Source organism: Epinephelus moara, chromosome 12 (assembly GCF_006386435.1).
Source record: "Epinephelus moara isolate mb chromosome 12, YSFRI_EMoa_1.0, whole genome shotgun sequence".
NCBI lineage: Eukaryota > Metazoa > Chordata > Actinopteri > Perciformes > Serranidae > Epinephelus > Epinephelus moara.
In genome coordinates this window covers 7,772,130-7,800,041 of record NC_065517.1, presented here as the reverse complement: position 1 = coordinate 7,800,041, position 27,912 = coordinate 7,772,130, and the positions used below count along the sequence as shown (strand labels likewise).

General features: G+C 40.4%; 1 protein-coding gene across 2 annotated transcripts; it reads left to right on the top strand.

Annotated features, from left to right (window-relative positions):
* The first annotated feature begins 1,011 nt into the window (after positions 1-1,011).
* Positions 1,012-27,912, top strand: map3k7 (mitogen-activated protein kinase kinase kinase 7). 2 transcript variants are annotated; one of them, XM_050058021.1, is made up of 18 exons: positions 1,012-1,236; positions 1,797-1,916; positions 2,053-2,163; positions 2,386-2,451; positions 3,604-3,649; positions 5,796-5,934; positions 7,962-8,090; positions 10,126-10,250; positions 10,674-10,804; positions 13,012-13,093; positions 14,174-14,298; positions 14,414-14,561; positions 15,358-15,438; positions 19,592-19,659; positions 22,011-22,110; positions 23,541-23,602; positions 23,930-24,045; positions 26,180-27,912. In XM_050058021.1, exons 2-18 carry the CDS (start codon positions 1,824-1,826, stop codon positions 26,358-26,360), a joined length of 1,803 nt encoding a protein of 600 aa, XP_049913978.1. In that variant the 5' UTR covers positions 1,012-1,236; positions 1,797-1,823; the 3' UTR covers positions 26,361-27,912. The 2 variants fall into 2 exon arrangements, with proteins under 2 accessions (XP_049913978.1, XP_049913979.1); XM_050058022.1 differs by lacking the exon at positions 15,358-15,438.

Sequence of the window (27,912 nt, the reverse complement as noted above, 5' to 3'; positions counted from 1 at the left end):
GGCAAACAAACACTTACTTATCTTTTCAAAATATTCAAGGAGTGCCAATCATATCCAGTTAACCACCCTTAGACAAAGCTAGAAGCAAGCTAACATTGTTTCTGGGGCACTCTATTCATAGTATTCAATCGCAATAGTAGCCTATGTGAATAAACACTAAAGATACTGAGATTTGAATGTAGTTAAAATGCTAACCAACTACTGCAAACTGTGGATAAAGTAGTAATTAAACTTCAAGTCGTTTACTACTCTGCAACAGTAGTTAGTTTATACTTAAACTCCACTACATTTCATCAGGAAATGTTTTCGTTTTTATCAACACATTTCTCTGACAGCTAAATAAGTAGCTAGGCCCACAAACTGTGTCTCAGACAAAATAAATGATTTTCTCATAAAATATGATGCTTTGTTATAGTTTAAATTATCCAGCAATATATAAATTAGTTAAATTCATAATATTTAATATTAGCTCCACCTCAAAAAGTTTAAAGAGAACCTTTTTTTTTCTTTTTTTAAAGATTGAAATGAGGTCTGCTGTTCAATGTGCAGGGGACACAATTGCAGTGCACACACACTTAGACAAAGCTAGTAGCAAGCTAACATTGGTCCTGGGGTACTCTATTCATAGTTTTCAATCGCAGTAGTAACTTATGCAATTGACTACTAAATTTGAATTGCTACCCAACTACTGCAAATTGTAGTTAAAGTAGTAATTGGACCACATTTAGTTAACTACTACAGTTTCAATTTTACTACATTTTACTGACAGCTAAATAAGTTGCTAGGCCCAGTAGTCAAATAAACTAGGTTTTCATACAAAATAAATGAGTGTCTCATAAAATATGAGGCTTTGTTATAGTTTAAACTATTCAGCAACATAGAAATTAGTTCAGTTAATAATATGTAATATTCAGTATTAGCTCCACCTCAAAAAATTACAACATTAAAGAGAGCCTATTCTTTTTCATAGGTTGGAATGAGGTCTGCTGTTCAGTGTGCAGGGGACACAATTGCAGTGCGCACACACTTCCTGATGGAGCTGCTCCTGCGAAGAATAAAAATACACTCCTAGCAAGCCAGCTAGACGAGTTGTGAAAAAGTTATGTGTGGCTGTCAAGTGGATAGAGAAAGACTATTTTTAAAAATGGACGTTATTCCTCGGTTTTCCGTACATTAATAGCAGAAAATATCCCCATGTCCAGAGAGCCGGCGCTGGTGACAAGACAACTGCGAAGGGTTGGATTGTTAAAGCTAATAAGTCCCAGTAGCTAGCGTTAGCAACCAGGCCAGCCAGCTAACGCAAGCTGGCTAGCTAATACACTGTAGGCCTTGAGTAGCTTGTTTTTGTGGTATGCTAATGTTATATTATTGTCAGCACCCGTCTATGGTGATACTATAGTACTGAATTACATATACCGAAAGCTAACTTTTAAGGACTATGACATTTCAGTGACAGTTTTCTGTGGCAGCTACAGTCCGATATGCTAGTTAAGCTACACGGTTAGCCAGTTGGTTGACTGCATCATACCAGCTGACAGGAGGCTAATATTAAGCCACTGAATCTTGTTTGACAGTTCGGGAAACGATGTGTAACTTACCATGCAGCTCCTTTTTTAAGTAGCTAACGTATTTATTATGTTATTCAACAATGCTCTGGCTAACACGTCCGTCATGCAAGTGTGTGCCATTGTGATACATGTCTCAAAGCAAGTCTGCGCATCTCTGTGCTCAGTTAAACTGTGTTAAGCCGTTGACATTTATGGGTTTTTTCTGTCCGCATTTTGCTCTCTTTTCAGTAAGTTACTAGCTGACGTTAGCTAGTAATGTCTCTAACGTTACCATCCGCCGATATACTTGAAACACCTCCTGGATATCCATTTGAGGAAATCAACTATGAGGATATTGAGGTTGAGGAGGTGGGTTGTGTTTATTTTTGTGGTCTGTTCATATCCATGACACTGACAAGACTTGGTGCTCTACATGGATGTTCAAAAGACAAGGTGCAGATGTTTACAACTAGGGGTAACTTTCCTGTGATCTGCCCATTTGTAGGTGGTGGGGAGAGGAGCCTTTGGTGTTGTTTGCAAAGCCAAATGGAAAGGCAAAGATGTTGCAATCAAGACCATTGAGAGTGAATCCGAGAGGAAAGCCTTTATTGTTGAGGTAGGTTGCGATTGTCTTAACTGGAGTTTTCACTGCCACAACATGTTTAGCTGACATACCCTATCAAAATCTAGCTATTGTTACAGTTGAATTTGTTTCACATCATATCAGTGCCATCAGTAGTAGTAGTGACACACAGGGTTATAAATATTTGTGTATTGAAATGGTTGAATAGTATGTATGTGGATGGAATTGTGTGTAATGTTTCCTCTCTTTCCCCAGCTCCGGCAGCTTTCACGTGTGAATCACCACAACATTGTGAAGTTGTATGGTTCTTGCAATAATCCAGTAAGTCAACTTAAATGTTATTATATGTTATGTTCTCTTAAAGGTCCAATATGAAGGATCTAGGGGGCTATATTGGCAGAAGTGGAATCTAATGAAACAAGTTTGTTTTCTTAAGTGTATTGTCACCTGAAAATAAGAACCATAGCGTTTTCGTTACCTTAAAATCTATCTACATAGGTAGCAGGTCCTTGTCTATGGAGATCACCATGTTGCACCACCATGTTTCTACTGCAACCCAGAATGGTCAAACCAAACACATGGCTCTCAATAGGGCCATTCACGTTTTTGCATCAGCCCCCCCGAGACAAGAGCATTGGAAAAACACTGATTTGAAACGTGATGCTGCTTTATTCAGTGTTTTTAGCGGTTTAAATCAATGGGTCTGTTTGCTTTGGAGAGGAAGAGACCTCTGAGGCTAATTCAGCTCCTGGTAAAAACCAGCTGAACAATGAACATCAAAGGAATTCAACCCCAAAGAAGTTTCACCTGGTTGCAGTCTGCAATCCACACCGCTAGATGCCACTTAATTCCCCTTACACACAATTCCCTTACACTTAAATCTTACACAATGGAACTTTAACTACACAGCCATGTTGATGATTCAACTAACCAGTAATTGTGTGTCTCAATATATCCTTGTATAGGGATACTCATCTTGCTTTACCTGGGGGCCACTTTTACAAAATGACATCAGACCAGGGACCAGTTGATAAACGAAAATTGATAATAATTATTAGAATATATAATAAATGAATTGCTTGTTTGCAACCTTTCAACATTTGCTGTCCTCGCTCATCTTTGCCAAGAGGCAAATACAGTCAGAGCAGCACTGCACAGGTCAGTTGCACACAGATGTTCATAGGATTTGAGGACATGCCTGGATCTCTGTCAGGGGGTCCGGGGGATCCTCCCCTAGCACTGTTTTTTGGTGCTTTTTCTCTGGCACCTTATTTACATTAATAGTACAAAAAAATCCCAGTGTGAATCAGTTCATTTTTATTATAAATTAGAAAATGGTCATCAGGCCACCAGGTACCCTACTGTGGGCTGGATTTGGCCTGTGGGCAGGAGTTGAGCATCACTGGTCTTTTCTGCTTTAAATGTCTGTCTGATTGAATATGTGAGTTTCTGATAATTTTCTATCTTCTTCAGGTCTGTCTTGTGATGGAATATGCTGAAGGCGGGTCATTGTACAATGGTGAGTCTACATGTTGCATGAGAGAACAATACTGTTGTATTAGCGATGACGGCATTTCCTCTGCTTTGCTAGTAGCGAAATGAGCACAGCCTTGCACAGACATGAGAAGCAGCCCTGTTCAGTTGACCCTCCCACTGTTTGCATGTTCAGTCATTTGTCCAATTCCTTTATATACTAGTCTCTGCACAGTGACATGCAGCACAGCTTTGTTTGTCCCTGCAGTATATATCCAAGTGGACCTAGGAAATAGTCATGCTATGTCTCATGAATAACAATCTGCCAATGTTTCAGCTAAATTCAGCATCGTAGACCTTGTCTAAATATGGCCTCAAGAGTGTAACCTTATGTTTAATAAGTAGGGAAAACACTGCTGAAAGAGAGGTCTGACTTTGCGGATATGGACCACTAAAGCTGACCACACAAGGCACAGCATAATCAATTTTATTACTCACACTTCATAGAATATAGTTGGAACTTTACTGTTTCCAGTTAAAGGATAATTAGTTTTATTGCATTTTGGGTTTTGTTTTTATTGCTTTGGCCATCATTACTATGGGTAATAAAAAGATTGTATTTCCATAGTCAATTGTTAAGATCTGAGAATGTGGAAATATCACTAAAATGAAGTCCCATAGGGTCAGGAAATATGAGCAGTCAGACGATCGACAGGTTTTAGACAATCCCCAGGTTAAACTTTCATTTAAACTGAATACCCTGCTTTTTTGTAATAAACATCCACCATAGCCTACAAACAGATTTCATTAAACTTTGACCAACTGTACATACAGCAGTCGCCTGCACTCATTTTTTCTATACAGTCAGGGATTGTTGTTAACAGTTTGGCCCGTTTGGGACCTCCAAATACAGTGCTTTTAGATGTGCCGGATAAACTGTTGGTTTGTTTACAACCTGTCTGATCTGCAACTTATCGTGTTTCATTCCACATTGGACTTTGTTGTAGTGATGTTGCTGTATTCCCTGATCCCCCTAACACCTTGCATTAAAATGCTTTTTGGTTGATAGGATTACAATTGGATAGAGCTTAACCACATTAAAGTACAGATTTTAATGCACCCAAATGCATTTAGGACGGATTCTGATCAGATCAGAGGTACCACCTCCTGAGATGGTCAGTAATGCATTGTGACCACATTGAACACAAGTGTAAATGCAGTTGCGTTTTCAATCTACATAGACTAATTATGTGGGTGAGAATATGTCATTGTGTGTGACTGTTCCAAACCAGCGAGGTAGCAGCGGCTATGCATCTTCTGACACTGAAGGTGGTCTCTCTCTCATTTAATGCTAACACTACTGCAGTGTCTCCCTCAGCTCTGATGTACTCTTAATTGTCGATCACTGACTTTACAATCTTGTTTCCCTGTGTCATTCTTGTTGACCTTGCTATTGCCTTCTAAATCTGCCTGAATGGCTCTCATGTACGTAACAAAGAAAACTAAGTCTGGACGATCTCTGGATAGAAGACGCATTTTAACACAAGGTGTAAAAGGGGTCCCAGATCTCAGCAGGTCCAAAAGACAGTGTGATTGAAATGATGGCCAAAACTACTAAATAAGGACAAAGTGTGAATAAACTGGAATTATTCATTAAAATTGTGGTGTTTATACATGCACTTAGAGGCTTCTCAGCTCTATAAGAATCACTGCAGGTAATTAATATATGCATGAGTGTTTCAGGCTGTGTGTAGGCCTTTTATCTGTTCCCCCAACACATTCATGTTTAGAACAGCTTTCATTCCCAAGAGGTTCAGATTGGCAAGTTTCTGTTTTTCCAGGATTAAACCACACAATATGGGACTCTGTGCTGTGCTTTACACTTCACAATTACCTCTCCTCCCTGGATACTGAATCTCTATCAAAGTTACTCCTGGGTGCTACACTATGGCACCCTAACTTTGATGTCATTCAGTTGAGTTGTGAATACTGTTTTTGAACAATGTATTGTCAGTTTTTCCTCCTGGAATTAACTTGTTGAAATTATAAGGAAAAGGTGTTAGTCCAGTGTGTGAGGTGGCTGTATGTTGTTGTGGATGTGTGTACGACAGTGTCATGAAGCAGTACTCTCTGCTTCCACTGTAGGCTTATTGTCTGTGGTGGTGGTTGTGACTGTGCTCTCTTGTCCACAGTGCTGCATGGTGCTGAACCCCTCCCCTATTACACTGCTTCCCATGCCATGAGCTGGTGTTTTCAGTGTTCCCAGGGCGTGGCCTATCTCCATGGCATGAAACCAAAGGCTCTCATTCACAGGGACCTCAAGCCACCCAAGTATGCTCCTCCTCACCTCACACTCTCCTGTTTCACTGTGCCAACAAAGTGCCTGGTGGTTTCCTTTAATTTGTTTGATTAAGTTCATGTTGTTGAACAAGTGCTGTAAATTCAAATTGGTCAGATGTTAACCTTGATATTGTGAGTCAGAAGTGTACAGGTTTTTCCAGAATCACACAGTATTGCAGGTATGCAGGGTTATTGTGTCTTAACAGGTGTGGTCAGGTGTGCAGAGGTTTGAACATCTGTCTCAGTCTCTTTAGTGAACAGTGTTTCCATGTTTATTTTTAATGTGTTTATGTGTTGTAACTGGAGCAACCACTCTTTCCTTGTTTTAGTACAAGACCAGATTAGCAAGACCACTTTTTATTATGCTTCCGCCTCAGCAACAGCCATGGTCGGAGACATTATGTTTTGTTGTCTTATCTATCCATCCGTCCAACTCAATTTACTGAACACAATATCTGAAGTACACCTTAAGATGAATTCCCAATTTGGCACAAACGTTCTCTTGAGTTTAGAGATGAACTAATTAGATCTTGGTGGTCAAAGGTCACGGTGATCTCGCATCTGCCCAGTTCTCGTGAACGTTATATCTTAAGAATGCCTTGAGGGAATTTACTCTAATTTGGCACAAACGTCCACTCGGACTCAAGGATGGACTTAGTAGATCTTGGCATTCAAAGGTCAAGGTCACTGTGACCTCACAAAACATGTTTTTGGTCAAAACTCAAGAATTCATACGCTAATTATGACAAAATTTGACACAAATGTGTTAAAGGATATAATGATGAAGTGATGACATTTTATATCCACAAGGTCAAAGGTCAACTCCACTGTGACATCATAATGTTCTGCAAGAACACTTTTCTGGCCATTACTCAACATCATAACTCAGCAACAGAAGGGAAGACATTTGGTCAGATTTTGTCCTATTTGGTTGCAAAAATCGTGTTGGCAGAGGTGTAAAATTTTGCATGTATAAGAAACTATGCAGTTCTGCGCTAGTGGCTTTGACAACACAGCAGTTTTTTAAGCAAAGCCTCTGGACTCCCTTTTCCATTTTTATATGTTTCATATTTACAGATACATGTTAAAGCTGGTTCAGACCGAGATTATCTGTCCAACAACACTCACCCTGCACTGCTACTGCAGAGCATCGTTGGTGTTGAGATAATTCCAGAGTTAGTTGTAAAATCCTTTCTCATAGTGTTCCAAAGTGCTGTGCAGTGTTCTGGCATCTGATGGATGGATCTGCTTCTCAAACTGGACTTGGTGGATTGTACTCCATTGTCTGGAAAGTGTCCAAAGTAACACACAGCCACCAGCGCAGCCCTTTCCATTTTTTATGCTTTGCTGTGTTATCAGTTTGAACACCCAGTGACATAGTGTTACTGAAGGATGTTGGGATCCCAGAGGTGTTACTCTACTAGGAAGTGGCAGGACTGTCTGGGAATGACCAGCTGGTCTGTTTCCTAGAGTACTGTTGTGGAGTTTCTTGGAATAACAAGCTCATACATTTTGATAAGTTGTCAACTTTGAGTTATTGTTCAAGGAATTTATTTCCATGCTGTTTTTAATGATTCTCCGCAGAGATGGCCAGACTTACCCTTCTATTTTCAGTGTTGGGATTGTGTCAATACACTGATATATTGTGCACTTTGAAGTACTTAAATTAAACTGTTAAGCTTTCATTTGATGCAGTGTCACAGTAGAACTTATGTCATCGCTATTGTCTCTGGTATCTCACTTAAATTTTTATTTCATTATTGCTTCCCAACCAGGGGGCAAACCCCCTCCAAGGGGTCCAAAGTTAAATCTGCGGGTTTACAAGACTATTAAAAGGGCCACAAGTCAAAGATATTAGTATCCACTGTGTTAACCTGTAGCTGGTCACAGTGCTCTTTTTCTACTCAAACAAGAAAAGAAAGTGTTGAAATGATTGATTATTGATTATAATTGATCATTTCAGGATCAAAGCATTGTCAGCGTCTTATGAGATGTATTTCTTGCTTTCTTTGTTTCAGTCTGCTTCTAGTGGCAGGCGGCACTGTGCTGAAGATATGTGACTTTGGAACAGCATGCGACATTCAGACCCACATGACCAACAACAAAGGAAGTGCAGCATGGATGGCCCCAGAGGTATTTGAAGGCAAGTATGAGTGGCATTCCAAGTAGTTGAAGAGCTTTGGATACGGGCCCTGTCACTTGTTTTTTAACTAAAAAGTGTTCATATGTATCCAGTTACTGTGTGATTTGTACAAATGCTCACAGAATCAACACAATCCAATGAACCAGATCACCCTGTTATATGTACTCGTTCTTGCACCCACCTTTTGCGGCATTTCACCTGCATGGTTCGGCTCAACTTGACTCACTTTGGGTACCATGTTCTTTCTTCTGTTTTATTTTCCAGTGCGGGTAATTCCTCCTCAGAGTAGGCGCCGCGAGCAACTGCTATCACATTACTGTTTATTTTGGAAGCTATTTTTGTTTTATTTTATTTTATCGTAATCCCAATCCAATGTCCTTGTTAGTTTTTATCATATTTAGTCAACTTGCTCTGAGTTTGAATAGTGTGGTTTTAGTTGACTAACATTTTAGGCATTTTTAGTCATCAGGTCATATTGAACATTTTAGTCAATTAAAAAAAAACAAAAAAAACCCCCAGTAATTTTGTCGTTTTAGTCAAAGATTTTATCTTGTCATTATATGATGAAAAACACAGGTTGAATTATTACTTGCCCACCACAGTTTAATATCTGGATCCCCCTGCATATAACCAACACTTGTGACACCAACCCAAGCATGTGTGTGTACACGCACACACACACACACTAACACACATACTGCAACATATGACCAACACTTGTATTTAGAGACACTCTCTTTCTCTCTCTGTCTCTCTTTCACACACATATACACACTTTTCCAATAAAACTGCACTACTGCCCGCTTAACCAACACTTGCATTCGCTGACTAGTCTGTAGCCCTTTTTACTGCCCCAATAACAACCCTCCATAATGCTGGCTTTGCTTTTTTACACTGAACTAAACAACAGTGGCATAACTTTGCTCTCAAAAGAGCAGTGATAGGTTTAACATGTAACATACCAGCATGACACATATACGTGTTGGCTTTATAAACAATAACAATGGCCTAACATGGCAACAATAATCATTTACTGTTAAATGGCGGTTGATCTCAGCCTCTACTTGAATGGTAAAGGCACTTTGTCGATTGTAAGGCAAAGCGCACATAGTGTATGGCGTAGTTTTGCAGGCTGCTTTTATTTTATTTTTTTTAAATCTGGGTTGAGCGAATGAGTGACGATTCTCTCTGACTGATCAGTGGTCTGCAGTGTTCTAACTCCACCTTTTAGTATCAGCTCTGCTCACTTAGAACTTTGACCGAGGTGGTATCAAAAAAAGAACCAGGTACTATCCACAACGAGTCAAGGTGGGTTGAGCTGTACTGTACCATGCAGTGAAAAATGCAGCATTTGTTTTGTCACCTTTCACCTTAATGGCAGCTTAGCGCTCCCAGCATGGAGCCATTAATTCCTGATTCATCATCAGCAGCCTTACTCTACTGCTTTATTGATGGTAGTCTCCCAAGCACAGTGTGAAGATGAATGGAGTGATGCTGGTGGCTTTATTTCCCCCGGGAGACGACGGTGTAGAATTTGTGTTCTCATTCAGCCAGGGGCCTAATGTATTTCTACATGATGAGACATGTTCTTGGCGAGGGGGTCAGGAGGAAAGATGAATTTAGCCCTAGTCATTATCTTGTTTTTGGAGGCTAGTTACAAGACTCCAGTGCAATTAAATTTCACTTTTGCCCTCTCTGTGAACTCTTAATAACTAATTTGCATCAGTGTGAGCAGCGCAGCAACTTTAAAATAGGTGTGTGATGTGCACTTTAATTCTGCAATAATAGGCTCAGTAATTAAGCAACACAGGAGCTGTTCCTTGGCAAAAATTGCTCCCTTATTTTCCTCCCCCTCCCCCCACTGAAAGCAGAGATGACATAAAAGCTGCTGCACTTTCTCAGGCTCATCCTCGCTCTCATCTCAAATGTGCCACAGAGAATTAGCTTTATCAGTCAGTCAGCGATGTCAAACAGAGCCCATTTTCCCTGTTTGAAAAGGACCTAAGTGTTGCCGTGGGTTCTTCTGTACTTGCAGGCAGCAATTACAGCGAGAAGTGTGATGTGTTCAGCTGGGGGATCATTCTCTGGGAGGTGATCACTCGCAGGAAGCCCTTTGATGAAATTGGAGGACCAGCTTTTCGCATTATGTGGGCTGTGCACAACGGTGAGTCACCTGTGTGTGTCTGTATGTGTGTGGAGGATGCAAAGGCCATGTCCAGCTGTCAGCCGCTCTGAGTCCTCAGACGGGCCTCCCCACCAAGGCCTGCTGGGAGACTGTGAAAGTAAAGAGCCTGGCACAAGAGCGCATGTTCACCTGTGCAGTGCTCCCTGCAGTTTACTCTAATCCAGAGATGGATGGAGGAGAATACTAATGGGACACTAATAATACCTGGGGACGAGTTAAATATTTTTCACCGCTGGATGTGCCTGCCTGAGTCATTAGTGGTTGGCACAGTAGGAAACGGGGGATTAAGCATAAATCCGCAATATTTCTTTGCTTGTCTGGTGTGATGCCAAAAGCTATCAGTTCTTTTGACTGCGTGTGAGTAATTCTAACTTTTTTCTTCTTTTTTTTTTACACATTCAGGCACAAGACCTCCTTTAATCAAAAATTTGCCCAAGCCCATTGAGAGTCTGATGACTCGCTGCTGGTCTAAAGACCCCTCTCAGCGGCCTTCCATGGAGGAGATAGTGAAGATCATGACTCATCTAATGAAGGTAAATCTGTCCTCACACACTGCTTACTCCATCTACAAGGCTTTCATTAAACTGGAGTGAATGAATCAATAAACCTGACCACAGAGTTCAGTCACACAGAGCAGAAGGTAACGCGAAATGGTCCTTGTAAAGAGAGAGCCAGGATATGAATGCCATAGATAAAGTTTTAATGCTACAGACATTATACACTGTATCGCCTTACACAGAGAGGTGTTTCTGTTATGTAGCCCACCCTCATTGATAAAAATAGGGTGGACAAGGTAATAGAAACACCTGTCAGTATAATGCAGTTCAATTCAACAGCACTACAAACTACATCCACCAAAATGACCGTACAGTAGAATCAATGATCCTCCGTTTCAACAATAAGTGACCATTAGAACCTTGATGAACGGAAGATTTGTTGCAGGACTGTTGCATTAGACAACATTAGTTTTAGTTTGGTATACTTAATAAACTGCCAACAGAGTGTGCAGTCATATAAGGAGAGATAACCATTTAAAAGATATGGAATTGATGACAGGGCCTGAATCTCAGTGCAGGATTGTGGGTATTGCACATTGATTCTGGCAAATCTGACATCTCAACATTTGCACCAGTGTGGAGCGCAGTCTGCGGGCTGACTGGCCTGATTGCCGCAACAAACAGACCAACTTCTGCCACCAGACAATACACCTGGCTGCTATATCTCCCTCTCTCTACAAGGCTACGAGCCCCTTCTGCTGTTGCAGCATCCCTTGGTAACTTAGCATAGATTTTCACCCAGAATAAATGCACCAGAATCCGAAAGGACTAGCGCCAACGGCACTGCCAGTGATGTCAACATTAACGTTAAACCCCAGGCTGCTCAGACAGGCAACGGTGACATTACTAAAGCAGAGCAGCAGTCCAAAGACACATGTCAGGCTAGCCGTTGACAAACTGAACAATGGCAAACTGAGTTGCTTGATTTGTAAAATGTCCGGTGCTGTACCTTTTCCCAGCTGATTTTACAAAACATCAACTTTAAATCACCATTCAAATGGTGTTTCTCATATAGCATGGAAAGAATGGAGCATAGAGACAAGAGAGCAGAGGGAGCCACCAAAAGAAAGAATAAGGACCAGTGGTGGAAGAAGTATTCAGATCTTTCACTGAAGTAAAGGTAGTAAAAGTCGAAATGCAACATACTCAAGTAAAAGTACAAAGCTATTAGCCTCAAAATATACTCAAAGGATTAAAAAGTAGGAGTACTCATTATGCAGAATGGCCCATTTCAGAATATTATGAAGAGTACTGAACCATTGATTTATAAGTATTGATGAATTGATAAGAACATCACTGTAATTTTGCAGCTGGTAAACGTGAGGCTAATTTTTTACTTTACATACTGTGTATAAAATCTCTTGTATGTGAAGCATATAAGGAGGGAATTCGCCTCCCATTTTGAAAAATGAATTTCAGGCATATCATTACCTACATTTTTAACTCATTATACAGCTCGGGAGGAATGTTTGCTGAACCTGCGTTGTATCCTCATAGAAATGCAGCCTGGCTCCACATGTGGTTTTTGTTGCAAGATAGAGTCATAAATAATGAGAAAAAGCACAAAAGTGGTGTCTTGAGCAGTGTTTCTGTTTTGACTCTTTTCCAGTGCACCAGGGAAAATCCCCAAGCTCACATGCAAACATATTACCTCTGTTAGAAAATTACCTTGTATTATTGCATAGAGCAGACAGAAGATTGCTTTCTTTACAGTTAACTCTCTGCAGATTGATTTAATAGCAGTTTAGCCTTTAAATTTAAGCTAAAATCACGTCTTCTGTCAAAATCCTGTGGTTGGCCTGCTTTTCTTTTGCACTACAAATAAACCACACCAGAGTCCAATTAGATCCAGACCAAACTCACCATTTCAAACAATCTCTGCTCAATTATTTGGTCCACACCACATTTAAAATCATCTTTCATGCCAGCATAAGCCAACCAAAAAAAGTATGTGTAAAGTGTGCTTAGTTCATTTGCAGTCAGTCACACCACAACAGCTGAACAGAAGTTATTATTAGTTATTATAGTGAAGTCAACCTCACTTTTTAATACACAATGAGAATGGGCAATAGATGTGGTTTTTGGGTCACTTTGAGGCAATCAGGTGTGCATCCCCAAGAGTCAAAGTCATAATTGACGCTATGCTTTTTACATGCTTCTTCTTTTTTTTAATCTTCTGGCAGTACTTCCCAGGATTTGATGAACCCCTGCAATATCCATACCAGTATTCAGATGAGGGTCAGAGCAACTCTGCAACTAGTACAGGTACAACAGTCATCCTCACACTTCAACTCCCAGCACAGGCTGTTCATGTTAAGGCAGTATCCAGCATTTAATGTATGAGTGTCAAATAGTCAGTATCACAGAAGAATGTAAGGAAATACACCAGTAGGGGTCCCACTGTCATGGAAAACCTGGAAAACTTGGAATTTCACAATCACATTTTCCAGGCCTGGAGAAGTCTAGAAATTAATAAAACTCCTTGGAAGTTTTGGAAGAGTCATGGATTTTTTTGTGTTTAATGAACTTGCTAATCTTCTGTGGATAATCTTCCATGTAATGTAACGTAACAACAAATGTATTTTCTGTAGCTGACGACGTAACATAGCTCTAATATGTGTCAGTGTTACTTTTTGTTTACCATCATGAATGTATGTTTGAATCTGATACGTTTGAAAAACGTCAGGCAAGAAAAACAAACCCTGATTATGTTTCACTCATTTATGTTTAGCTTCCTTTACTGCTGCTAATCCTTTGTCTGGATAGCAAAAGTATTATAACCAGGAGAGCTCTTTGGATTCATATTATTTTGTCCTCAGGCTCACTGGCCTGTCACAATCAATTTAGGTAAACTTGTGCTTACATCATAGGTTCCACTGGAGCCTACTCCGTTACTTCTGTTGCAGCAGTGAAATGGTGAATAAATTGTTTGAGTATCATAAGGCCCGGGAAATGACTCGTTTCACAATTTGACCAGTTTGGTCAGATAACATTTGAAAAATCAAGAAGAGCCACATGATTGATGAATTATTTTATCCCCATTTAAGTTAGCATAGGGCTAACTATGGAAGTCCAGAGGGCATGCCCTGCCCATTCTATGACAAATAACAAAAGAAGTAACAATTACCTTTTCTTGAATGATATATACATTAGAACATGAGAAAAAAATGTGATAAACATTTGTATTTTCTTTACATAGGTTAGGGTTGCTATAAATACGTATGTAATAATTTTACCCCCCCACAGCCATAACTGATTATGCTGTACATTTTATTTATACTTATCTCAAGAGCTTGTAAAAACCTATAAAACCTCTCTCCTGTCCTGTATCCTGGGGAATAACAGGTTCATATGTGGACTACACTGGCACAAGCAACAAAAGCGACGCAAACATGGAGCACAGTGATTCTCAAGGGAGCAACGACACTATCAAGATTACGCCTCAGTTTGCCCCTTACTTCAAGCCAAAGGTAAACCAGTTCACTGGAAGTTTATCAATGATAAGAGTTATAGATTTAGTTCCAGGAGAAAACAAATTTTGTCAAAATAAGCTTCTGTAGTAAAAGTTTTATTTCATTCTCTCAGGCAGACCCATTGAGGACTCTGCCTCTGTCCAGGGGGGGAAGTGTTGAGAGTCTGCCTGCACGAACACAGTGCCTGGCATCATCTGACAGCAAAAGAATGAGTGCTGACCTGTCGGAGCTGGAGCCCAAGATGCCATTTGCACCTGCAGGTAATGCCAGACATTAGATAACACAAAACATCACATGCAAGCAGGAAGAGGAGCTTATCAAGGCAAATTGGCATGCTCTTATGAAATTTTGAACTTTATTTAAAAAGAAAAGTTGCACAGGAAAGGCATGCAGTGTTATTGTCAATCGAGTCTTGTTGGAATGAGGCCTCTCCACGTCCACAAGAAACTCCTCCCCAGACACTCGAGTCAGGTTCTGTTTTTATGTGCTTTCATCACTTTGAGGTGAATATTGATTCCTCATATAAACACATCCACATGTCCCTGAAGACTAAGGCCCGTCAGACCCAGCTGTCAAACGTCTCCCCTGCTTTAAAGGCTCTGACAGAAAGCAGTCAACACTCACCAGCACTGTTGTGGTGAAATTAAATCTCAGGGGCTTCTCGTGTAGACTTTTGATTTGATTTGAGCATAGAGAGTATGTCAGAGTTTTAGGTTTTGCTCTTTTCAGACTTAGATGTAACTGTAATTCAAACATCAACACCCTCTGTCCTCAGATTGCCTTGTTGAACTTTAGTCCAAACAGCACTAGCGCTGAATGCCTGCTGTTGTTTGTGCTGAAAAAAATCAGTGCTGTGGCCGTCAGCAGTCTACGTCAGTACCACTCCACAGCGTATGGAATGCACGGAGTGCATGCTGCCCTTGCACGTACACTTTATGCTCTGCATGTGTGTGGCTCACAGTTCCAGTCCAGCTGTGGGGCCCCAGTCTGTCTTAGTCCGCATGCTTGTTGTGTTCGCAGCTGTACGTGTGTGTGTGTATGTGTGTGTTTTCGCAGCACGTCCGCAGTATAAACGAGGCCACCGTAAAACAGCATCATTCGGCACCATTCTGGATGTCCCCAAGATCGTCGTCACAGGTATCACTGGGTTTCCTGGTGACCGGGTGGAGCTGGCTTGGCTTGGCTGGCTTGGGTTGCTGTGCTCTGACATGGCCCTCTCCTGTGTGTCGCTCCATATGATGCCATAAAGTGCTCATTTATATTAAATGAGTTGCATGTCTCAGGGCAGTCTCTTTCTTAAAAAGAAGATAAAATTGAGCTGGTCCTGGAGTTACACACATCAGAGTTGCCTTATGTCTCTGTGATTTTTTTTTAGTTGGCAGAAGCAGAACATGAGTTAATATTCTCATCTTGTGTCACCTTTCACACCCAAAATCAAAATTTCCTCAGATGTTTATGAGACTCTCTATGACTTGTGTCAATAACAATAAATTTTTAGCTGACGTCAGGTCACCAATCAGTTTATTGCATCAGATCAGGTGACACGTATGAGATAAGTCTTCTAACTCATGGCCCTGTCCTCTCTGTCATCTCTCTGGCTTGGCTGCAGCAGATCATGGGTAGTGGGAGTACAGTCAGTGCACCAGTTCTCTACATTTGAGCTTGTCCTTGCCTTTCATGCATAGAGGACTTAGAGAAAGCATGGCTAATTTTTTTCTCCCCCTTTTGCTCTCTTTACATCCATTAACTTTGAAAAAGTCATTTTGATTAATTTCTTTCACATTGAGGGTCAAAGCTATTATTACAAGCAGAGATACGGATGAGAGGAATGGGGACAGCTCTGGATGTCAGAAAAGGCTTCTATTTTGGAGCCGTGTGAGACACAATGAATGTGGCTAATTTAATCCAGTGACTAAGGGAGTCAGGTGATGCATGTTACTGAAGGTAGGGTACTCATGATTGCATGTGCACACCTGGACATCAGGCCTTCTCCCCAGCACAGAAATCCTTGGTGGCCAGTGAGTGGGGGTGTAACTGTATACAGAAAAATTCAGTTTGGTATGTAGCTCAGATATGGGATACAGGAATAACAAAAGAAATGCAGATGATTATGTTTTTTGTCATTTATTTTAAAAGAAAAAAAAAGAAAGAAACATTAAATGGCAGCTCATTGGCTATAATTCTTAGGGGCCGTGTCCACCGAAACGTTTTCTTCTGGAGCCAGCATATTTTTTAAGTTCTTCGCAATAGGAGTGCTGTATATTTCCGCTGCGCTACAAATGTCAGCAGCTGGAGGGGGGCTGCTGAGGAATGTTTAACTTTGGGTAAAAACACTGCACTCCTCACTGTCACTTCGACTGTTCAGTCACAGTGGAGGAGGGACAAATACCGCAAAGACAAATGGTCACATCTTACACGTGCAAGCTGAGCAGCAACAACAGTGGAGAAGAAATCTGTAAATATACTGTACATATATTATTACGTTTCCTCTAATGAACCCACACAGACCGGTGGGTCCCTCCTCTTACCCTGCATGGCTCAGCCTCCCCCTCATCCAAAGCAAGTACTTTTACTTGTGCCGACATGTTTACCTCTGCAGATATTCCAAATCACAGCAACCAGACGCATCTCAAGTGTCTCAGCTGAAAAAATGCTGCTCCTCAAAAGCGCTCTCAAGTGCTCCCAGCCGGGTATTTCCTGAAGAGTGTCTGGTGTTTTCATCTGGCCTTATTGAAAAAGCAGACACACACATTGGCATATGGACCAGAATAGATAATAATAATAGTAATGACAATACAAACACAGTAACAAAAGACTTATATATATGGTGTACTCTTTGGATTCGTTGTTTCTATGTTTGCATTACCTCAAAAACAAAATAACATTAAATCCTTCAAATTTAATTGAAATCTGTCAGGAAAACACAATGACAGTATATTATGAATAATATAAAGGCTATAATAGATAAATTATGTGATTATGATAAATGACAACATATGCATCCCATGCTGTCGCATATTAAACAGAGAGCAAGAGAGACGAGGGGACACACAGACACACAAGCAGACAGAGACAGAGCTCTACATGTGATCAGCAAAGAGCAGGGGAGCAGATTCGCTGAGAAATGCGCTTCTGGTGTGAACGACCAGGCGACTGCTGAGGAGCAGCTGCGCGTCATTCGATATATCAGGGCGCTTCCGCATCCAGTGTAAACATGGCGTCAAAGTTCACATTTCCGATGTTGCAGATAAACTTACCACTGAACCTAATACTGCCCTTACACTTCATACTTGCACTTACCTGTTTGCAAAATGTAGCTTAACCTAACTCACTCTAATAACCATATCCCTGCATTAAACCCACCTCCTCACAGAACCGCATATATATTACTTACTTCTATACTTACCTGCAATGTTGGAATAATAAAGATAGATGATTTGTCCAAAAATTATTATTATTTCACATTCAGTTCAATGGTTACTGTCATATTCAGTCAAGACTCCCTGTTTTTTTTCTTTTAGTTTTGTGAATCATAACTTATCAACAGTTTTTCAGCATTTTAAGTATTTAAGTGAAGCAAAAAATACAAATTAGACAGTGTTAGAAAGAGTTGAAATATACAAAGGTTAATGGCAGTGAACAATCTAGCTGACCAACACTACAACACCACGAAGGCACATTATGTCAAGTGTACTTACCAATTTTTACATAATGCTTGTATCCTGTCCCACTGCCAGAGCTTTCCAACTAGTCCTCACTCTTTACCATTGATGATCTTCACATGCTTAACATAGGCTAAATTACAATACATAAGAGAAATTTCACAGGCTAATTCAGTGCACTGAATTGAAGAAAGTCACATACTGAACAAAACATCCTGTACTGGATGATGATTGATGAATAAATGTATCATTACACCCCTACCATCAAGCAACAATTGATAAAAATGCAACTGCAAATCCAGACCTGACATCCAAATTTGTTACTTAATTGTCACTTTCAAAATTGCATGTATCCAATTGTAAAAGCTGAATTATGAAAATGTTAAAACTTGATTTAGTTTAATGACAAATTACGGTAGCAGCAGAGAGTTCAGCTCAGAGGGTACAGAAGGTGAAGATCCATAATGTTGTTTGTGTTCTCTTTGGAGTTATTGTTTATGTGTGTCCTTGTGTGTTGTGTCTTGTAGTCAGTGTAGAGCAGAAAAACCCAGTCAGCTGTATTTGTTTTGAAGTGTGAGTAAGTGACTTGATCCATCCCATGTCCTGTAAAGTTTGGGAAATGCACACACTGTAGAAACAAAGGTGCAGTCCCAATACACAATCCCATGTAAACACACATATTGCCCTCATGTGAAAATTGGGAACGTTTACTTTATTGATTTTTGTGTTTGGGCTTCAGTTAAACAATTATATACTGTACATTGGAAAAAAAAAATACACCCATCAAATTCAAGGGTGCATGGCCACGAAGTTAGAAAAAGGCCTCATTAACTCTTGACATACCAGATTTACTAAGTAATGCTGTATGTTTGAGTTGATTTTGGAGTGACACTGTGTAGCAGGGTTATAGTTGAAGGGCTTTGTTTTAGGGCTGTATTGACTAGTTCAAAGGAAATTCATTCAAAAACCTCAAAGAAGCTTCGAATGGAAAAAAGGACATTCAGTACAGCCCTTAAAATCATGTTGTTATCATGATATTCAGGTCTAGAAAATATATAGACATTTGAAATGTAATATTTTTGGAGCAAAGGAAACTCTTTATTTATTATAAGAAAAATAGAAAAATATTTAAAACCTTTCATTTACTGTATGTATATTGTTGGAATGAATCCCTTCAGTTACACTCACTTATATGTATATATTTATATGTTTTGGTGTTGGTTTGTGAGATAGAATGCAGTAGCCACTAGTTCTTTTTGGCCTTGTCTGAGACCTCACCTCACCTCACTATCCCTAACCCAAAGCAGCCAGTCACTGCCAACCAATCACATTAGCAGGCCCAGCTGTTCTTGTGGATAGGTTTGGTTTACGGTGAGGTGTGTGTATGTTTGTTGTGTGCTGTCAGTGGGGCCGGGCACTTTTAGCGCTGTGGTCACGTTCTAGCCATGTCACAAGCACATGTTGACAGGCCAGGACATCATAGAGGGTTAAATCAGTGCAGCTGTCCCCGTGTCGCTCTGTGGGCCTGGATATCCCACAGGCAAACATGGGCGCCAATCTCCCTCCATATCTGCAAACTCTGCCCGGGTCTCATTATATTGTCCTCTGTCTGTCCATCCCGTCCACAGCCACATGTGAGTCTCAGAGACGTCGATCCGTGCAGGATCTGCCAGGCATCGGCACAGAGTCCAGCCAGGTAAGACACAGGCAGACACGAGGAGTGAATGAAGGACGGTCTGTGGACTTTTATTCATTGATGGTTAGAGTCACTGTCGGGACGGGGAGTTGAAATTGGTCTGAGTAGCTGGTGTTGTATTTCAGAGTCTAACATCAGTTTAAATTGCACACAGCAATCATGCTCACTATTACTACAAATGAAAACATGGTGAATGCATGACCTAGTACACACCCTGATCATTTTAATAGCATAGCTACGTTATCCCCACCTGCTTGGTCATTTGGAGGCTGCAAGCTTAGGCGTTCCTCATCTCACACCATGTGACTCTTTTTGAAATAGTGTCAGACAGCCGTTCAGCACTACATGTTTGCAAAGATGGCAAATAAATTAAATAAAATTGTAATTAAAATGAAAAATGCGCATGGGGAATCAGGACTCCTCCGCCCCATGCATTTGCCACTGATAAACCTGCGTGAATAAAGGCAGTTGACAGTGGTTGGCTGGAAAATTTTAACATATCATCCAACAATATTTGCTAATCAGATGTAGCACATTTGAGCAGCTCAAAAATGGTCAATATATCAACATAGATTCGTTTGGATGCTCAATATTGTGGTCCTTGTTGTTCACCCCACCACCACTGACAAAATTGTGTCTGTCCTTAGTTGTTAAATAATTTTTAAGTTAACAGCAGAAGTTTGTTTACAATGTCTTTCAGTGTTCTTACCAGTTCAGCCATCAGTGTTAGTGGTCGCGGGCCTGCCCACCCCCAAAAGTGTGATTTCAGTTGGACTTAATTCTTAAACATGGAAGCTACGCCCATGGTTAAAAGCTGGCTAATGATTTCAGGTTGAATGTAAGGTTACTGATGCACAAATTTTTGACAAAACTTCATGTAATTCAGAATGAAGAGTTGAACTCCAGCAGAACCCAAGCAGAGGAGTTTATTTCTCTGTTTGCCAGTCTCATCGCTCCTTTCCTCATGTGAAGCCTCGTGGATGTTTGACTGATTCCATCTTTCATGTGATGCATTCTTTGTCAAAAGAGAGAAATCCTTTGGGAGAAAAGGTCATGGAATATGACATGTGTTTGATATGTCAGCTCCAGGAAGATGAAGACGTCAGTGTAGGAACAGCCACATGCTCCCTCCTCAAACACATGCTGCTTCAAATAAGCTCTCTAGCTCGGAGCATTTCTCTTCCTGCTTTCCCAAACATTTGTCTCCATTTGTTTGGTAGTAAACCCACAGCTCTGTGCAGTCAAAAGGTCATTTAGAGTTCACCGTGAAGACTTTGTACAGAAATACTGTTGCTAAAGAAGATAAATTGTGCCATGCTGCCTGTGGGATTCCCAGTGGTGTGACAGTGCCATTGATCAGGGAGTTGTGTTTGTGTGAATTTACTTTGTTAACATTTTGATTCTGTTCCCATATTGGGATCTCTGGAGACACTCTGAAACATTGTATGCTGGTAACATTGGATTAACCTCAGAGTTGATACTATTTGTTGTCATACCACCACATACAAAAAACAAAAAAAAAAAAAAAAAACAATAATTTTCGACTAATGTTCATAGTTTGGAATCTCATTATTTTAACAGATTTTTTTCTTGTCACAGTTTTTATTTTTATGGAATTAGATTTGGCCAAATGTAATTAATTGCAAGGCATGTAAGGGCTTTATTTCAGTGCCATAAATAACTGAGCTCCGCCCCTGCCCTTACCCAGAGGTAATACTCAGGCGTACATTTACAACTACAAACACCAGCATCAGAGGTGTTGCAGTTATACCTTCTTGTTACTAAAATTCATTCATATGGCAGTAACTCAAAAATTAAATGCTAATCAATGAGGAACTTAGATCAATGTATGCACTTGCAGCGCATGGCAGTGTCACTCAATAGTCAACTATGTAATGAAAGTTGATGATTCATTTCAAAAGTGGTACCTCAGCCTATTTAAAAGCCATTACAAGAGAGAGAGATGTTGTGTATATTAGTGAAATGGCTCAGGACCATTTACGGACATAAAACCGCACTGACTCATTTCCAGCACTGTTTCCTGGAGTGACATTGTTAGCTGTCTGTCTCCAGCAGCATTACTTTGATAGATTGAAGTATGTCATGCAGGCACTTTGTACCAGCGTGCAAATGAACAAAATCACATATTACAAAAGTAAAAAATGAATTTTCTTTAGTATACTTCATTTGGCATGTTCCTCCAAATGTGCACGATCAGCAGATTGTTTTTGTTGCATTCATTTTTTTTAATTCTTTTTTTTCTGGTGGTCCACACCACTTTTTGCCAGCCTAAAAGTCAGGAGGTGTGATTGGCTTTCCACATGTTTGACAGTGTTTGTGTCGTCTTGCAGGGGAGCAGAAACAGCAGCCGGTCCTCCAGTCCTAGTGTAAGGATGATGCCACCTGATAAGACAAGCGGCAGAGGTTACTTTTCCCCTGATGACCCCACAGGTACTCATGACAGCTTTACCACCGGAGTCAGCTCCCACAACACAATCACAGTGGAGTGAAAGATAACATTTCACAATTGTACCTTAAAAAACAAATTGAATATGTCTACAGTAAGTGATTTCCCCTTTCTCACCATGAGGCCTGTTAAGTGACCAGACAAAACTTTATTTACAGCTTAGTACTTAATCAAAGTACACATGAAGGTCTGAGGAAATTTGACTTGATGCCTAAGAAGACACAAACACTATAAGCAAAAGGAAAAAAACAGGGTGAAACCTGTCACTTTTCAATGTAAAACAGCTAAAATATGTGGAGTTGGACACAAACACACGACCTGTGTGTTAGGGAATACTTAACCCCCTAAATTATCATTTGTATGTCAGTTACTCACTCAGTGTTACAGTGAATTCATGAAGGATACTTTGTTTTTTTTGCACGCCTCCAGTGAATGAAGAATCCAGAAACCGAGAAATTCTTGCTAAATTGAAGTCATAGGGGTCCATGTTCAACAACAGCAAAACCAAGTCTTGTTCATCCAGCCGTATGCTCAGTACTTCCCAAACAAACAGCCCTTTCCGACGAGGAACTAAACTGAAAGTCAAACTTATCTACGCTTCTTCAAAGCTGGACTCCATTCACAAAATAGTAATTTTACTTTGCTGAACACAGGAGCAGCTCTTCCGCCACTGCCTCAACTGGTTAGTTTGTTTGTTTTGGTTTGTGACTTTGGTAAATCTGAACAAGCCATTTTCAAACAAGTCACACAATAACACAAACTACCTGATCAAAACAGTGGTTAGATCAGCTGCTCCCATGTTTAGCAAGGTCAAATGACTTATTTTGTCAATGGAGTCTGGCTTTGAAGAAAGCATAGATAAGTTTCACTTTCAGTTTTTAATACTAAGGTTTTAGTGAAAACGCATGTGTTTGGGAAATACTGAGCATACGACTGGATAAATGAGACTTGGATTATGCTGCATGAGGTGTTTGGGAATTTGTAAACAGATCTTTTGATAAAGTTGTGCTGTTCAAAACATGGACCCCTATGACTTCAATTCTCCGGAGGAAGCAAGAAAAACAAAATTTTCTCAATTAATTCAAGGTTACACATGCTGTGTAATTGATATACAAATTATTCATGGGTGGGATGAAGTATTCCTTTAACTTGACTCTGAGCATCTAAAAGACCCACTTTGTCAGGCAGACTTGGTACGTTTGTTTGGTCTACGCCACACCCAAATGGGCAAATGCACCAGTCTTTTGAACTGTCCAAAACAGATTTGGTATGAAAGCCATCTTTCTAGCATGTAGTTTATTAACTTTCTGAGTGAATGAATGCAATAAGCGAATGTTGAATTTTACTACACTGTTCCATTGCCGTCATAGAGAAAACAAACCACCCTTGCATTCTCTTTCTTCTCTTTTCTCAGACACCAACGGCTCAGACAACTCCATTCCCATGGCTTATCTCACCCTGGATCACCAGCTGCAGGTGCATCATCCACTCAGCCCCCAGCAGACAGCACTACCTCGTTTGTTGTTAGTGTAAATATTGTCAGATAGAAGCTGCACTGAGTAAGATTCAACCATGTTATGGTGGTGTTGCAGCTCACCTCTTTCCTCTCATATAAGAATTGAAGGACATTATAAAATTACTTCATTATTCACTAGTGAATATAAATATACTTTGGCAGCATCAGTGAGATGTTTGGTGTATTAATATCTGCTTGGACTATACTTAGAGCTGATAGAAACACAGTCTTTAATTCATGAGCAGATTGTTCTGGAGTTAAAAGTAACAACGTGTGTTTATTTCCAGCCTCTCGCTCCCTGTCCCAACTCCAAAGAGTCCATGGCCGTGTTTGAGCAGCACTGCAAGATGGCCCAAGAATACCTGAAAGTGCAAACAGAGATCGCCCTGCTGATCCAGAGAAAGTATGTCTCACTGCACAGAGCATCCAGTTTTCATCAAATGAGATTTCAGCTTCATGCTTAGAAAGGATGTAGTTTGGTGTTGAGGTTATTTAGTTAATTATGCATGTTGCCACAAGGGCAGCAGAATAAACAGGGCCATACCAAGGTGACTTCATATGATAAAGACATTTTAATGTGTAAACTAGTTCAGAATGCAGCTGCTCACTGGTTTTAACAGACGACATCACATCACATCATCCCAATCCTGGCTTCTCTTCACTGGCTCCCTGATTGCTTTAGAATTGATTTTTAGATTTTACCGATCACTTTAAAGCTCATCTGGGTCTGGCCCCAAGCTACATAACAGAAATGTTGACCCCATATGAGCCTGTTCCCAGCCTTAGATCTCCAGGTGGGGCCCTTTTTGTTTCAAAGTCAAGGCTTAAATCTAAAGGTGACTGTGCCTTTGCCATCAGGGCCCCTCAGGTTTGGAACAACCTGCCTGACGAGATAAGGCTCACAGATTCTGTGACTTCTTTTAAGTCACTTCTTAAGCCCATCTTCATGGGCTTGCTTTTATGTGATGTTGTCTTGCTATGTCTTTTTATTTCTTTTTTATTTTGTTGTTTTATTGCTTTTATTCTTTTTATTTGTATTTATTCATATTGACATTTCATGTCTTGCATTTAGCAGTTTTTTGTCTTTTTTTTTTACTTAATCTTAAATTTACCATAGTTATTTCTTGCTTATGTTTTGGCCCTCTGTTACTCTATTGCCTTCTGAGCATCCCATTTTTAGTTCTGCATATGCTTTGTCTTTCAAAGCAGTATGTAAACTCTGTTTTTGAAGGTGCTATACATTATTATCATTATTATTAGTATATATGTGTAGAGAAAGCCAACCAAAGGCAATGACCAAATTTAGCTGGTCCAGCTGTCCTAAGCTGCAGAAGACCAGCACATTAGAACAACTGTGTTTGACTAAAGGCATTTTGAGGCAGGGTGATATGGCAAGAAACATGATCTCGATAACTTCTTCCAGATTCATCAGTATTAATAACATGTAGAATTTGATAATGCTGCCAGATTGAAGAGTATTATGACTGAACCCTTAAGAAACCAAACGACTCACTAGATAAACTTTAGAAAAAAAAGTTTCTTAACATATAGAATAACAAACATTTAATTGTGCAATCATGGCTTGGTTAAGAATGCATTTTGTGATAAAGATATACACAGAATAATATCGAAGATTATTTCAAATGAGTTAAAGTGAGTTGCCAGACCATCACTTGGCTGACACATAGAGAAAGACAACTATTGCATACTCACACTTACAGGGAGTTTTAAGTCACCAATTACCAGGGGTGGGAATCACCAGAGGCCCCACAATACGATAGTATCACGATACTTAGGTCATGATACAATATTATTGTGATTTTTGTGATATGCTGAGTATGAACAACTATTGCAATAATGTGATTTTTTTTTAAATGTTTTTTCAACTACAAATTCTCTCCAACAGATAATTGAAATAATAAGATAAAATAAACGCTGACCCTGGAGCTAGAGTCCTGCACAGGTCCATGTATGAAGACCCACACCCACCCATACCCGTTAATAAAAGTCCTGCGATCTGACCGGCACCAATGATTTAACACACACAGGCGACAAACACTCACATTAAGCTGGGTTCTCCGTTCTTTAAATTGCTAATCCAGCAGAGGAAAAGTCTCTTTCACTGACTGTGCTCAATGCTGAAATGGCGAAAATATTCTGCTCACTCACTGCCAGGTTAGGAAACATTTTAGCACGCTCCTTCCACCACCATAAAACCTCAAAATGTTTCTCGTTGGCTGTGTCCTGAACTCGAATGTAGACTGCCACCTCATCCTCAGGCTGCAATGTTTCATAGCTGGTGTCAAATGTGACAACAGGGTCAAAGGTTCAACTTGTGTCATTGACTTTCAAAATAAATGAATTGCAGCTTGATAATAGTGATTTAGAGAATCCTCTTGTTGTGAGGCGACAGTACTAACCACTGCACCACTGTGCTGCCCAGTAGTAACAACGCCACAAGTCTGTGATACAGGTGTAAACAAAGCAAGAGCAGCCTCTGCTCTGAGAGTTAATGTTGCTTCATATCTTGTGTGCAGGAAGGAGCTCATCGCTGAACTGGACCAAGATGAGAAGGACCAGCAGAACACGTCCCGTCTGGTGCAGGAGCACAAAAAGCTGCTGGAGGAGAACAAGAGTCTGTCCACATACTACCAGAAGTGCAAAAAACAGCTGGAGCTGATCCGGGTCCAGCAACAGAAGAGACAGGGCACGTCGTGATGAGACAGAGACATTATGAACTGCTTCCATCCCCTCCCTGCCCACCCCCCACCTTTCCCCCCCGACACTACAACACTACCCGCTCTCATGCTCTTAACACACACTGTTCCCAGTCCAGCTTTGTAAAGAGACCTGCATTCTACTGTGTCCTGCATGTTGCGTTGTAGACCCTTCTGTCCAGCAGGAAGACGACGTCCTCTGTACATACATTTGCACATCGTCACAGTGTGTTCTGTGAGCGCAGACCAAACAATCACTGCACCCTATCTGGATCACCCCAGACCCTGCTGCTGTGCTCAGGGGTGGACCTTGTACTTCTGCGGCCGCGTGTCTTCTGAGTGCGACGGCAGGCCGATGAATGTGGGTCGTGTGTTTCTTGCTCTCAGGGCGTCTGGGCTGCCTGGTCAGTGTGTGTCCGCTCCTCAGCAGGTGACAGCCTACACCGTCCTCCAGAATGTGAAAACCAAGACAAAGGCTTTTCAGCAAAAAGTGTGAATCGTATGCAGAATTTTGAGATCAATGAGGATGCTTGAAACAGTGTGCGTGTGGAATCCCTGTTATGCAAACCACACACACCCTTAAATCAACGTAATTTATCTCCCTAACCTCTCCCTTTGAGCCCTTCCACAGACCACCAGTTTACTACTTCAAGGCATTTGATGTCTTCAGTTCAGAGAAGGGTGTGCGTCATGTCAGACATCACAGCTAAACAAATAGCCTGGGGGTTTGTGTGAACCTGGATGCAGCATCAATAATCTGCTCCTCCTCATCTTAAAACAAAATACACACCTAGCTTCCAGAGCAAATACAGGGAGCTGTGGATTCCCTTTTTATTTTGACTTCAGTATTGTTTTTGCGTGTAGATGTTTTTGTCTTTTCTATTCAGTAGTTCACTTTGTATGATAGCTCTCGTGTCATTTTTGCATTAGGACATATTTTATCTGATCTGGGAATGCTCTTGCGGACAAATAGAGGAGCCTATACCTCCCTATACAGTATCTAGTTTGTTTTTAGTTCACATGTTGCCTTAGAAGTTGCCTGCATTTTAAGTGCTTGTTTTATGTGACATTTAGTGGGGATAAAAGCTCAAAAAAGAAGATATTTTTAATGTAATGGACATTGAATGAAATTCTTTCCTGAACAGAGTGAGAAGCTATTCTGATAATGTAAATGTTTCCCACCAGCTTTACATCCAAAACATGACATGTACTCTAAAAGAATGTGATATAACTATTTTTTTTTCTTGGTCTCATTTCCCTCAAATACTTTTGCACAATCACTTTGTTTTGTCTGATCATGTACAAATTTTATTTCTCATTTAAGCAATCCTGGTTTTAAAAGTACAAGACTTGACGAGTCTTACTTTTAAATGTGTTACTGTATGGGAGTGAATCTTTGCCGGTTCTCCTCATGAGTTTTCTGTTCACGAAGGATTTTACCACACGTACCACACTGTTTATGAAGTGTTTTCTAAGTTATTGGGAACTGAGGAACAGTATATGACCGTGAGCAAGGCATTATGAAATAAACTGAATGGTGAAAAGATGCACTT